We start from the raw sequence: 13,604 nt of genomic DNA on the forward strand, positions 1-13,604 counted from the left end.
AATTTCACAAATAAACTATTTCCTGTGTAATTTACATATTTTTTTGTGTTGTGTTTGAAATTGGAACCTGGATAACTAGAGGGATGTTTACATGAAAGGTTTATTGTAAAAAAAAATAAAATAATCAGGAAACATTTCAATTTAAGATTAATCAAAGACACTATTTACTATGAAAGTCAGAGCAACATAAGGTAGTCGAGCAGTAACAGCATGCACTCCCTATCCTTTGGAAAGGAAAACTTGTCAAAATACTTTCTTAAAACATGCACATAGAGACACAAATAAAAATAATAAAAAAGGTACCCATTTATTCAAGGTATGACAAGGATATTTACAGTATTCATTTGCTCGGAGTAAGATCCATCTTATGATTTTTAAAGCAGCAATTATAAATTACATTAAAAAGGGGAACGTTCCAAGCATGTTTCTGATAGAGATATTTTTACAATGACAGAAACACTTAAGGCTAAGTTGCTTTGACCTTTGCTGCCACCCACATTTATCTTGGCAAAACTGCCTCAAAGACAACGTTACCTTGAGAGATAAAGGCTGTGCTAAATTCAACATACAATTTTGTTCCCTCAGATGCTTTTCACAACAGTTCACATCTGACAAAAACTGACTTTTGTTTTAAAAGAATTAATTAAATATAAGCGAGGTGAATTGCCTGCATCCCAGCATTTCAGAGGTCTAAAAGATCATAGACAGCAACACATTCATCACCTCTGAGAGATACCATCAGCTTTCCTGTTGATGAAGATATTTCAGCTTCCCAAGCAATTTGCTTTCAGTCAGAGCTCCATAGTCATGTGGTGCAATCCACCTTTCCCATCACATCACTTTTCAAAAGGCAAGAACAAAAAACTTTGGACAGCTGGCTTCTAACATTAAGTGATGAAGACTGCCTGCTTTAAACAGTACTTGATTCCCCCAGTAGACTAGTGTTCTACCAAAGCAAACAAGAGGAACTTGCTAAACTGCTGTAGTTTTATTCTCTAGCCATTTTAACACACAACAGATCTACAGGAGCAGTTAAAATTGGTTTATCTCGTGAGGTAGAAGCCACAAGTCCTGTCTGTAAACTGTAACACACATGCCATCAGACAAATATAGATATTTTAAAAAATTATTGAAAAATAAACCCACTGATTTTTCATGTTATTCATTTTAAGTATAATGGCATTTTTTCACTGAATCATTTTGTGCCTGTTTGAGAAGGAAGCAAATTAAACATTGAGAATGGTAGATTGTGGCTATTTATACAGTTGTCATTTAAACAGGTCTCACAGAAATAAACTTCATAGCAACTTCCAAAAAGGTCGGTGTATGAAGAGTCTTCTTAAAAGTTATTTTGGAAAATACCAATTTTAACTGCATAATAAAGGTGTGGAACAAAACCAAAATCACCTACAACTGAAAAAAACCCCCACCAAAACCCAGTCATTACACCTTTAAGGCTACATAGCTACTTGAAATACTACCACTGCATTTTGGTAATTCTCTTAGGATTACATTTAAGGGAAAAAAAAAGTTACACAGAAAAGAAACCCTCAAAGCCTGCACAAATACAATTTACCTAATGATCACATTTTGTTAGGTGAAGACACTACATAAACTAAATCTATTGAAAGTGCACAATGTTTAACATTCAAATGGAAGCAGAAATGCAGCCCTTGCATTTAGTAGGGGACATGTATTCCACGTTAGCTAAGAACCTCTGTCAGAGCAAAGTTGTTGCTGTGGCTGACAGAAGTTTTAAGTTATCTGAAGACAGCCCAAGCAACAAGTTACAAAACATATGAAGCTTGGCACTTGATCTTAGTTAGCCCCATTAGTTCAATCTTTGCCCCAGAGACTCACATACACAGAAATTTTAAGTTTTCATTTTATTACTGTAAAAAATAAGTCAATTTGTGGTTCCAGAGTAAACAAAAAAACCTTAGCTTCAAACTATTTAAAAACAAAGGTTCAATTTTTGATAAGATACATTTCACAGGGTTCATGTCAGCACCTTAACCAAATGCATTTTGTAAATTAAGCATATTTCACCAAGTTTTCATGTTAATGGGAAGGGCCTACATTCTCATCCAGATGCGCATGTAACAAGACTCGAGGAGAACAAACTGGAAGGAGTGCAAGTCAGTTTCCAGAGTTCCCAGTTGAGCTCTAAATGTTTGGAACCAACATTTAAGACTGAAGATTGACCTTCTGCATATCCCGAAATGGAAGGCAAATACAATCAACTTACATTTGGCTTTGAAACATTAAGATAATGTTTTATCTCAGCCACATATTTACAGAAATGTTTATAACAGAACCATGTAGGGCTTCCTTTTTCTTTTTTTTGTCATAATACATTTAAAGTTCAACAGTCATCTGAACCTTCATGCAAAGACGCATCTCTTGTTACACAAGAAGTTCTCCGTTTGGTTTTTTTCTTTTGCACTCTGAGGACAGCAAGGAGAGGGTTGGGTATGTTTGGGTCACCCTTAAAAACATAGGCCTGTTCGCTCTACTGCACCTTCAAAATAAGAAGGCAAAGTACAGGCACCATTAATTCCACAAGGGTTCACTGCCTCTAGCATGTTTTCCAAAACCAACAGAAAGAGTCTTGAACAGTGGTAACATGGGTTATTCCATGACTTTCACCTCTTCAGTTTACTTCCTGAACTCTGCAGTTATTTTCCTAGAAGCATACTTGCTGAGCTTCTTTTCTAATGTATATTGTTGACTATACATTTTAAATTAAACTGTTATGTAAAGAATGTAACACGCTTTTCCTTTGTACACAACTTTGTGCTGAGTATTCTTCAAAAGGATTTTATAAATAATACCGTAAATTTAGAATCAGTCTTCTGCCCTCTTGTCATTATACCATGTTGTTGCTTTCTCCAACTTTATCTACAAGCTGTAGAAAAGAAGACAAAAAGCTTTTAAGCTGCATGACATATGTGCAGTGAAGTTATTCCCAAATATTACTTGCTACTTACACAGTTAGTATGCAACTGAAAATGAGAGTCAAATAGTACTCACCAAGGTCTCATGACTTAAGTTTGTGAAAATTAAAAATCTTACATTGCAATTGTGTCTCTGCATGACATGTTTTTCTCATATAGACATTAACAGTGCAACATGAAGATGCAACAGAATGAAAAAGGAAATAGAAGAATGCAGATAACACTGCTAGCTTAATGATTAAAACAAAACAATACAGTATCAGCCACACATGCATTAGTAGACCAAGTAAGATATTTCAACTGACCATTACTGTGGGTTCTCTTCTGAGCCTACGTAGGCTTTGAATAAAACATTAACAATTATCTTTTAAAAACAAGATTTAACCCCATTATGATCAAATTAAATATGGCTAAGTAAGATCAATTGACAAATGAAACATTCAATTGATCATGAATTATGAGCCAGAACTTGGCCTAACTCTAAGACTGGAACAGATGATCTTGAACACTAATTTTTAAAAAAACAGTTGGTATACATCTAAGTTACACCCTCCCTTAATTTTTTAGTAGTAGCTATTAAAACTATTGCATTCAAAACTAGGGTTAAAAATGCTTGTGTTAAAACACATACTTAAATTAGCACAGTAAAAGTAGTTGACTGAAACATCCTAGATTACCATATTTCTGCCACCTCTTAATTTTCTTCAGATCCCTGGCTATTTGGATAAGAAAATGTACAACTGCATTTGAAAAAATATAAATCTTAGTAAATAGCAAGACAGAGTCTGGTGCAGTGGGCCTTAATAAATATACCTGATGAATGATTATGCATCATGAGTTTCTAGATTCACCACACAAGCTACAACTTAACATTGACCTACACAGTTTGCTTTTACAGGCCACTTTTCATGAACATATCCAAATATCATCTGAAGAAAAACAGTGGTCTCCTTGTCATACAGCTAGGAGAAGCAGCACAGAATAGTGGCATGATTCACCTGTCTGGTCTTCTAAGGCCAACAGTGAAGCAGGAAGCAGAACCCCATCACTGAATCCCAGTCCAGGGCTCTTCCCACTTCACAGTGCCTAAGTAGGGGCAGCTTCTCCAAAGGTGTCCTTTTGTTCCTTTTACATCTATAAGTGTCCTACTGGGAATGAACGCAGTCTGTATTGTGCAAGAACTAGTAGGGGAATACACTCAAAGTCACTGCTCTAAAGTTATGTTTGCTTCATTTCCAATGCATTTCTATTATCGCTTTAACAATGGAATAAAAAAGAACAGTACAAGCTTCAAATTTTGCATGAAGTACCAAACACTTACCGAACTTATACCAGGTAAATTCAAGAGATAGCCAAGAACTGGAACTCTTCTAATAAAGCCGACCACCACAGGAAAGAACCCCCTTTAGGTAAGATATCAGAAGGTTGTATTAGTTTTTATAATTAAACTATTCTTATATTGCTGTAAAGTGAAGAAATAAGAGATGTTTTTAAACCAAGATTACATAAAATCTTGCAGCTTGTTAGCAGCACATTAATTGTACCAAATACATCAACATACATTCAGCAGAGAAAGGAGAAAACCAGGAAACAACCACCTTATTTTTAAATGGACTTATTTCTTCATAGCTGGCAACTCTCAATCAGCTCTTCAAAATGGAAAGAAAAAAAAAAAACAACTGAAGAAAGAATACCCAATTTAGTCAACAGAACTCATACTCCCAACTCATTTCTCAAAATTACCATACATATTTAGAGACAGCTTCTTTTCACATTATAAGAAATATATTCTTGCAATACTCAATGTAAAAACAATTGAAGCTAATTATGAATAATTCCCTTTGATACTATATATGGTACTCTTTACATTAACTAAAGAAAATTAAACATGACAGCTGCATATTACTTATTTCACAGATTATGTAAAGTCAGAGAATTGAATCACAAGGCGGTGTGTTGCCTAGCACAGTTGCTATGGTGTAGCCCCCTGCACTGTCCACTTGGTCTGTGCAGCAGGAAAACAAGTTTTCTGTGGCAATACTTCGGCTGTTTGCGGTCAATCACAGCAATTCAGCTGGTGGTGGCATTCTGAGCTCTCTCTTGTTCAGCTACACATTCTCTGCATAGAATAAGTATTAATGTGTAATGATATTTCAGCCACAATGAAACAGTGAAGTTTCACAAGTCATCATCCTCTTCACTGCACTGGCTAAGAACGCTTTGCTGGGTAATATCAATGCCAGTAATTTTTTTCCTGGAGATTTTGTTTTTCTTTTTTTTAGAGACTACATCATTTCAGAGGTCCAGTAAATTGTGATGCAGGGCACACAAACCAGTTGTAACAGATTAAAACAACTGCTGTAGCAAAAAATAAGGAATAATCAGTATAGGAAGGATAATATTGTTAGCCATAACCTTGGATGCCTGTAATCTGAACAGGGGCCCAAAAGCAGCTCAGAGTACCTTGACATGCTTGTGAGGTGGGCTGATGCCAGCCTCATGAAGTTTAACCATGCCAAGTGCAAGGTCCTACACCTGGGTTGGAGCAATCCCAGGCACAGCTACAGGTTGGGCAGAGAAGAGATTCAGAGCAGCCCTGAAGAGAAGGACTTGGGGGTGTTGGTCAATGAGAAAATGAACATGAGCCGGCTTCAATGTGCACTTGCAGCTCAGAAAGCCAACCATATCCTGGGCTGCATCAAAAGGAGCATGACCAGCAGGTCAAAGGAGGTGATCCTGCCCCTCTACTCTGCTCTTGTGAGACCTCACTTGGAGTATTGTGTGCAGTTCTGGTGTCCTCAACATAAAAAGGACATGGAACTGTTGGAACAAGCCCAGAGAAGGGCCATGAGGTTGATCAGGGGACTGGAGCACCTCCTGTATGAAGACAGGCTGAGGAAGTTGGGGCTGTTGAGCCTGGAGAAGAGAAGGCTGCGTGGAGACCTCATAGCAGCCTTCCAGTATCTAAAGGGGGCCTATAGGGATGCTGGGGAGGGACTCTTCATTAGGGACTGTAGTGACAGGACAAGGGGTAACGGGTTCAAACTTAAACAGGGGAAGTTTAGATTGGATATAAGGAGGAAATTCTTTCCTGTAAGGGTGGTGAGGCACTGGGATAGGTTGCCCAGGGAGGTTGTGAATGCTCCATCCGTGGCAGTGTTCAAGACCAGGTTGGACGAGGCCTTGGGTGATATAGTTTAGCGTAAGGTGTCCCTGCCCACGGCAGGGGGGTTGGAACTAGATGATCTTAAGGTCCTTTCCAACTCTAATTATTCTATGATTCTGTGATTCTATAATAGCCTTCTCTAGTGAATGCAACCTGAGCATGTGAAAGAAAGCATTGGTAAAAGACTAAACCTCTGATGGGAAACTTGTGGCTTAAAGATTAGAAGGGAGAGATACTCTAGATTTAAACCAGAGTAAATTATTAATTGTGTGTGTCTCACTTCAGTCAGATGCATCCTTCAGAAAAACCAACTGAAACCAAACCCAAACGACAACAAAACCCCAACAAACAACAACATAAAAACCACAGCAATCCTGTCATATATTTATTCCTAGATACACCAATACAGAAAAGTATTCTGAAAGTCTTACCTGAATAACAGGAAGAACCCATAAATTTCAAGGATCATTCCTATTAAAGGCCAACCAATGAGAACTATGAGCACACCACCAAGGAAAAAACCTGTTGCTTTCATTTTGTGTTTTTGAAAGAAGAATCTAAATGTTCTTTCTAAACCAATAACAAAAGATAAGCCAGCCACAAACAAAACCTAGAAAAGAAAAAAAAAAGCTAATTATATTCCTAAGTTTAGGATGTACACATATATACAAAAAATAATTCTTCAAAATCAACTGCATTTCTTGCACAACTTGTCTTAATACCAAGAGACGCTCAAGAAGAATTTACTATTAATCTTCTTTTGTCAAGTCAGTCCTAAAGCTAACATTCAGAACTCTTCTCTCAGCTGCTCAAAAAGGAAAAGAGTCTACTTTTGTGGTCTCCGAGAAATACAGTCATGTCAAAAGACCTGGTGACAACAGTTCTGTCCTACAATACAAGTACAATCATTATCCACAAGCAGTGCTGAAGTTTAGCACCGCTGACAGCAAAGGTTCATAAAGACTGAGAACAGACATGCTACAGAAGCATCTCTGTTCTGTCACAAAAGACATCGTCAACATCTTGTACTAATCTACCAAATAGTGAAAAGCCAAAAAATGAAAACAACTGAAGGGCATTATCAGTTACCTTTATTTTTTTTTCCTCTTGTATACTGTTTACTAGGTCCAGTACATTCTGAACACTTCCACTAATCCCAACTAGTTAGAGCTACTTTTAGTGTCTTTTATCAGCAGGACTTGCAATTATTTCAGTTGCAAGCATACACCTAGGTAACATTTTCAGTGAGATTTTACTTGATATTATGGATAAACTGTAAATTTTGGATGTTATTTAATAAAACCACTTTCTTACCACCTCTTCCTCTTTCTGATACGTATATTGCTTTTTAAGTATCTGGTAAGGATATGGTAAGTTTTCTTGCATAATCTGTCATAACCTGTCATTGTCTATTCCTACCTATGTTTTCATCATTTTTCCTAAACAGCATCTTGTATTTCCACCTTATGTTAGGAAAAGGAAAAATAAGCTATATTTTTTACTCTTCCACTATATGCTTTATTGACAGTTCAGAATAATCCTTCAACTAATGTACTCAAATTCAAATATACATTTTTTTTAATCTTCCTTCAGGGAATCTCAGTATTTGATTATGCTGCTACAGAATTAAACTGACTAATTTTGACCACAGACTAAGGCATCAGAAAAAGAGGATGCAAATCTCTACCAGGCTGTGCTCTTGGCTGGTTGGTGAAGCTGAAAACAGCAGAGGCACAGAGATTATCACATTCCGAAAATATACTGTCATTTTCTATTTGCTTTGGATTGGGAATTTTGTGTACCAGAACTAGGATTTATTTTCTAGGCTTAAGTGAAAATTTTGATTTGGTAAAAATGAAAGATATTAAATGAAGGGTGACTGGTTCTTCTAAATCCAAATTATCAGCAAGTCATACTCCTTTCTTTCGCCGTAAAGCACAATAAAGCTAAATTTGCTGCCATATACAGAATACTACTCTTACCCAAATATATTCGTAAGTTTGACAGTTACCTTACAAGATCACAAAAAAGAAAGCATTAGTAATCACAGCCAATCTAAAAGTCATATTTGCAGCAGCGTAACAACTGTGGAAGAAGCTGCTTCTCGTCTGACCAATATACTACGCGCCTGACCTGGAGGTATGACATTTAAATTCATGTGAACTGTTCTAACTTTAATCAGGAAAAATGATTCACTCTTATCACTGAGCATAACTCTTCCTTTATACCAAACTGCCACAGTATTTTTTGTGATCCAGTTTCAAATTGACAAAATGTTTTTTTAACATATCATATACTTTATTCTAAGCAGTGCAAAATCTAAAACTAAACAGAAGGTACTTACATTTCCAATAGCCAAAAGAGCTTTGTCAAAGAAGAGTATCATTCCAAAGAAAAGGAAAAACACTCCAAAGCCTGTTAGTCCCATTCCAATCTCTGAAAAAGGAACAGATTTAGGTGTATAACAAAACACAGTACCAGGAAAAACTCACGCATAAAAATTGTGAAAACCTTACATCATTCACTCTACAGACATTTTAAGTTTATAGAAAAACTCAACCTATTTTATGACCACCTAAAATGTTCCAGAATGTACAAATATAGTAAGTCTTGTAGACACCAATTACTTCAAAAGCAGCTTCCAAAGGTCTTTCTGATAACCAAAAAAGGATGTATTTGGCAGTATGCACTGAATCAAATGCTACCAAAAAAGCATGCGCGCATATATACACACACATAAAGACATCCCTTTTGCTTTACTGCTGGTCTGAAGGAAAGAATTGTTTCATGAACAGATAATGAAACTTTGCTTTCCATTTGCAACTCTTATCCCATTACTTTTACCACAGTAACATATGTACCCCAGTCCTTTCCATCCTCCTGAGATCTCACATTCCACCTCCCACAATCTTGCATAGAAGTCCTACAGCCCCCAACTTCTGGCTTGAACACAACTCAGATTAATGCTGTAGGCTGTTTCCAAGTTACACCTGCACTGACAGCAATAAAATACTAGCCTGGCTCTGCAGCCAGTTGAGAGTTTTCACAAAACTAGTAGACATGAGCACCTTTGAATTCTGCCTGTCTGTAAAGGTTGCTCCAGAAACACTGGGAGGGCAAAGTAGGATGGAAGGCTTGTCTAAGAAACTGGGCTAAAAAACATCAAGCTATGATTAAAACTACCATTTGACATTAGCCTCTAAAGGTATCTTGAAGATCATACTTAAATATATACCTTACTTCTAAAATTAAACCTCTAAGGCCTTTGACTTTCACAAAGACTGTATGGGAGTGAAGTTAACAGGAACAACAGCAACAACAGCAACATGGCTACAACAGCCTTTGCATTAATACATGCACTTACATTGCTACCCCAGTCATCAGAGAATTTAGAAACCTGTAAGACACAAAATCAGCCATAATACTACAGGCAGCTTGCTAGCCCAGTTTGTCTGTGCATATATATCTTTTGAAGATTCCAGTAGTTTTGTATAGCCTAGCCTGAACCAAACAAAAAACCCCACTCACACTATCACAGCCTTCACTGCTACTGTCTTTTGAAAGATTGTACTTTCAAATGTATTTTGGTTGCACTTTTGATTGCAATTTAGACCTAGCTGATCATTCACTGTTGCTTGAAGAGCTCAGGAGTATCATTCTGCCTGTTTCAGAACTTCCCTTTAGTTATAGCAAAAAATTTTCAAAACAGCTCAAAGAAATTTGTTACAGCACCATTCAAGTTCCCTAACTTCTGTAAGGGCTCATCTTTCACCAAGGCTGCAGACAACACAGTATTAAATCTGTAGTTCTACAGTACTGTCTGCCACTTTAAGCTTTTGCTATGAGCATTTTAACCACCCAGAATTAGAAATACTGAGTAACCTGCCACAGTTGATTTACTACAGACACTCTCAATACTTATTTACAACGAAAAATGGAATTGCAAATTGTATTTTCAATGAATCTGCTGACTGAAGGCAAGATAGCAATTGCAGCCTGCCCTTTTCTCTAGTACTCTTTACTTCAGAAGAGCAGAAACAATCTGTATTTTGGGAGAAAAACACTTGGAGGCAGAACTCCAAGGGAATTACCAGCCGCCAATAAGATAAATATACGGTCATAGGAAGTGAGTATTCATTCCCTCAGCAGACATGGCACAAAGTAGGCATCTAGCAAGAAGGCAGAGGCCAACTACCAACAGCTGCTGCAATTACTGCTCTGACACTTCTCCCGTATTCACTTGAAACATGTTTGCAATCACCTACTGCTACAACAGATTCAGTTTCAAGTACTGCTGAAAAACGAAGTGGTCCAGGACGATTATTCCCAATCTCTCAATAGATGGTATATTGGTTTATATCAGAATTTGGAAATATATTTGACTAGCATTCTTAAAGGCGGGGGGAAGCACTGACATATCATACCTAATCTTTGCAACAGCGTGAACCATTTATAAATGCTTTTTCCAGCACCAGAAGAGCCTTCCTGTATTACTCAAATACAACATTTCAATGCCTAGAAATGCAGAAACACATACTACCCACATGACTTTTGATCTGGATTGTTTAAAAGTGATTTTGATGTACTGAGAGGAGAGAGCAATGCTGTCTGAACCTTTCTGCAGAAACCCTGTAATCTCTGCAAGCTTATGGCAGCACTGTACCAAAACAGCTTAGTAAATAGTAAGGCTTAAAATGAAGACACATTGCTTGTGAAAGTTCAGGGAAGACAATGCAAATCCTTTATCTCTTGTGTACAAAATAATGGGATTGTGCACTATGGGCTCTCAGAAGAAAAACATTAAAGCGGTTTATAGGCTATATGAAGTTCCCATTTTTAATTATTATTTTTCTAGCTGTACTTTTAGTTTTCCCCAAATTGTTTTTTCAATACTAAGTGCATTCTTTTGCAATTACTGGTGATTTATACACCATTCCATGAATCACTTAAGAAGTTCTAGACTACAAATGCAAATTTAACTTTTCAAGTATCATCTAACAGTGGTCCTCTTCAGGTATTAATCACACTACCACACAAGTGACTCGATGGCTAGCTCCAAATTTTTCTAAACAGCAGCAAGTTTAAAAATACCTAGTGAAATATCTGTAGAATTTGGGAAAAACAGTAGAAAACCCAAACACTTAAACACCCTAAATTCTGCAGTATTTTACTTCCTACTCTTGGTTCTGCCAGTTAAAACCAACACTCAGCACTGGAGTTAGCTGAAGGTCTCAAATGAGGAATTTTTCTCCCCCAGAATACTCTAGGCAAGAGAACAGGGGAATGGGCAAAAGCAAAGTCCACAAGGGTTTAATCAATCAGAAATCTAAAAATAAACCCCAAGGGTTAGTACCCATCCCATTAACAGAGCAAAAAACCTCATTTTCTCAAGAAATCACTGACCTTGAATGCTGCTAGCTAGCCTGCTTTTCTGCCCATCTTCATCCTTGGCCTTGAATGGCTCTCCAACACCTCCATTCCCACTTTCCTACCATCCAGTTAAACTTATTTCTTTTAATTTCCATTAAAAAGCTTTCATTAAAAGTCTTTTGCACTTACCCTCCTTAATAACCGATACTATGGCGCTTATCAAGCAGATTCATCTCCTTTCATGGCAACTGTGCCAAAAATGCACCATATGCAAGATGTTAATTTAAATCAAAGGCCAAACATTCTTCTTTAACTTGCAGTTTAAGCTCTTGGGAACCTCTTCACTTTGATTTATTTGTATTCCCTTTCAGTATCTCTGTTAGCAAAACTACAGTTACATACAAGCACTTCTTCAAAGCCAGGCTGGACAAGGCTTTGAGCAACCTGGTCTAATGGAAGGTGTCTCTGCCTGTGGCAGAGGGATTGGGAACTAGATGGTCTTTAAGGGCTCTTCCAAGTCAAATCACTTTATGATTCTGATTCTTTCTTGCACTTCATACTGAGTATCTTTTCTTCACTTTCAACCCCCCTCTGTCACCTTCCAACATCCAGCATTATAACAGGAAGGCAAGAGGAACACAATCAAGCCAGAAACATACAATTAAGTGATTCAAAGCCACCAATGTCCACACGGAGGCATAGTAGAAGATTTCAGCTAACTGCTACTTTTGCTTACCGTTCATCTTTCATTCATTCTTGCCATCCTCACACCATAGCATCCCTTCCAGCACCCAGGAGCTCGCAGCCCAAGACAAATGCCAGCAGTGGCGGCGCTGATGCTGCTGCTCTCCTAAGGATGGTGCAGCCGGTTCCGCAGGGGGCTTCGCTGTACCCCTCTATCCTGTTTTACCCACGACTCACGGTGCCGCTGCTAGCCCCAAGGCCGGCACCAGCGCGGGTTTTGACAGCCCTCACAAAGCAGCGGTACCGACAAGGGCAGTCAGGTAAGCCCCGCCTGCACCCTCAGGTTTGCAAACCTGCACTCAGATTTGCTTGTTTCCAACCGGTGCTCATCGGGAACCACCGCGGGGTGACAAACGAGCGTACCGACGGCCCTCCATCACCTGCACAGGCCGGACACCGCCTCAGTGACTCCCCTCCCAGAGCCGCGCCCAGCCCGTACCCCGAGCGGGCGTGGGCCGAGGAAGAACCGCGTTTCGCCACCCGGGCCGGCGCCCTCAGCCCCAGGCACTCCAACGGTTGCAACCGACGCGCCGCGGAGGCGCGAACCACAAGTGAGGGCCCAGTAGGCTCTGGGAGCGCCCGCCCCAAGATGCGCGGCCACCTCCACAGCCCCCATCTCCCCGCTCCGGGACACAGCAGCTCCTAGCCCCACAGCGGGCAACCCGCCTCCCGCCGCGGGCTACCGGTAGCGAGGTACGGCGCTTACTCTGGGTGTCCGAGAGGGAAATCATAGCGGCGGCAGGACCGGTAGCGGGGCACAGAAGCGGCGACGGCCACGTCTTCCGGAAACACGCAGTCCCCTTCTCCTCGCCGCCGGCTGAAAGGGGGCCGCCGATTGGAGGAGCCGGCACCAATCAGTACCCGCGTTGTTCGAGCGGCATGCCGTCGCTATGCCCGCCTCTCTGCTTTCATTACCTCTGACGGAAGCCTCGCAGCGCCGGCGCGGATTGGGGGAGAGGGGATGCACGTGGCCACCCTTGCGCCAGCACCCTCCTGGCGATTGGCTAGAGGGAAGCCGGCAGTGGAAGAAGCGGAAGCGGGAGGGGGTATGGTCTGCGAGCGGGCGGTACAGGTGCGAATGGGGAGCGGCCACGGTGCTGGTGCGCGGGAGCGGAGAGGGTGGTGCGCGGCGGGTGGTGCGCGCTCCGGCACTGACCGCTCGTACAGGGGGGAGGGAGCGCTGCGCTCGCCAGGGCTGACACCGTCGCGCGGGAGGAAGCGGTGTGAGCCGAGGCCGTTGGCAGCCCCCTTGCCGCCCGCTTCACCTGCACGGTGGCTAGGGAACCAGAGCGGTTTGGGCTGGAAAGGACCTAAAGACCATTTGGTTCCAAACCCCCTGACGTGGGCAGAGACACCTTCCACTAGAC

General features: G+C 40.2%; 1 protein-coding gene across 2 annotated transcripts; it reads right to left on the reverse strand.

The window, feature by feature from the left end:
• Window positions 1-292: 292 nt before the first annotated feature.
• GOLT1B (golgi transport 1B) lies at window positions 293-13,278 on the reverse strand. Of its 2 annotated transcripts, XM_061444404.1 has the most exons (6): window positions 12,944-13,278; window positions 8,468-8,559; window positions 6,555-6,733; window positions 4,279-4,360; window positions 3,263-3,296; window positions 293-2,908 (listed from the first exon to the last, which is right to left on the reverse strand). In XM_061444404.1, exons 1-5 carry the CDS (start codon window positions 12,966-12,968, stop codon window positions 3,288-3,290), a joined length of 387 nt encoding a protein of 128 aa, XP_061300388.1. In that variant the 5' UTR covers window positions 12,969-13,278; the 3' UTR covers window positions 293-2,908; window positions 3,263-3,287. The 2 variants fall into 2 exon arrangements, with proteins under 2 accessions (XP_061300388.1, XP_061300387.1); XM_061444403.1 differs by lacking the exon at window positions 3,263-3,296.
• Between the last annotated feature and the right edge of the window lie 326 nt (window positions 13,279-13,604).

The sequence above is a fragment of the Pezoporus flaviventris genome, unplaced genomic scaffold (genome assembly GCF_033815535.1).
Source record: "Pezoporus flaviventris isolate CSIRO_AGI_PZ_B2104156 unplaced genomic scaffold, CSIRO_AGI_Pfla_v1 ptg000002l, whole genome shotgun sequence".
Classification (NCBI taxonomy): domain Eukaryota; kingdom Metazoa; phylum Chordata; class Aves; order Psittaciformes; family Psittacidae; genus Pezoporus; species Pezoporus flaviventris.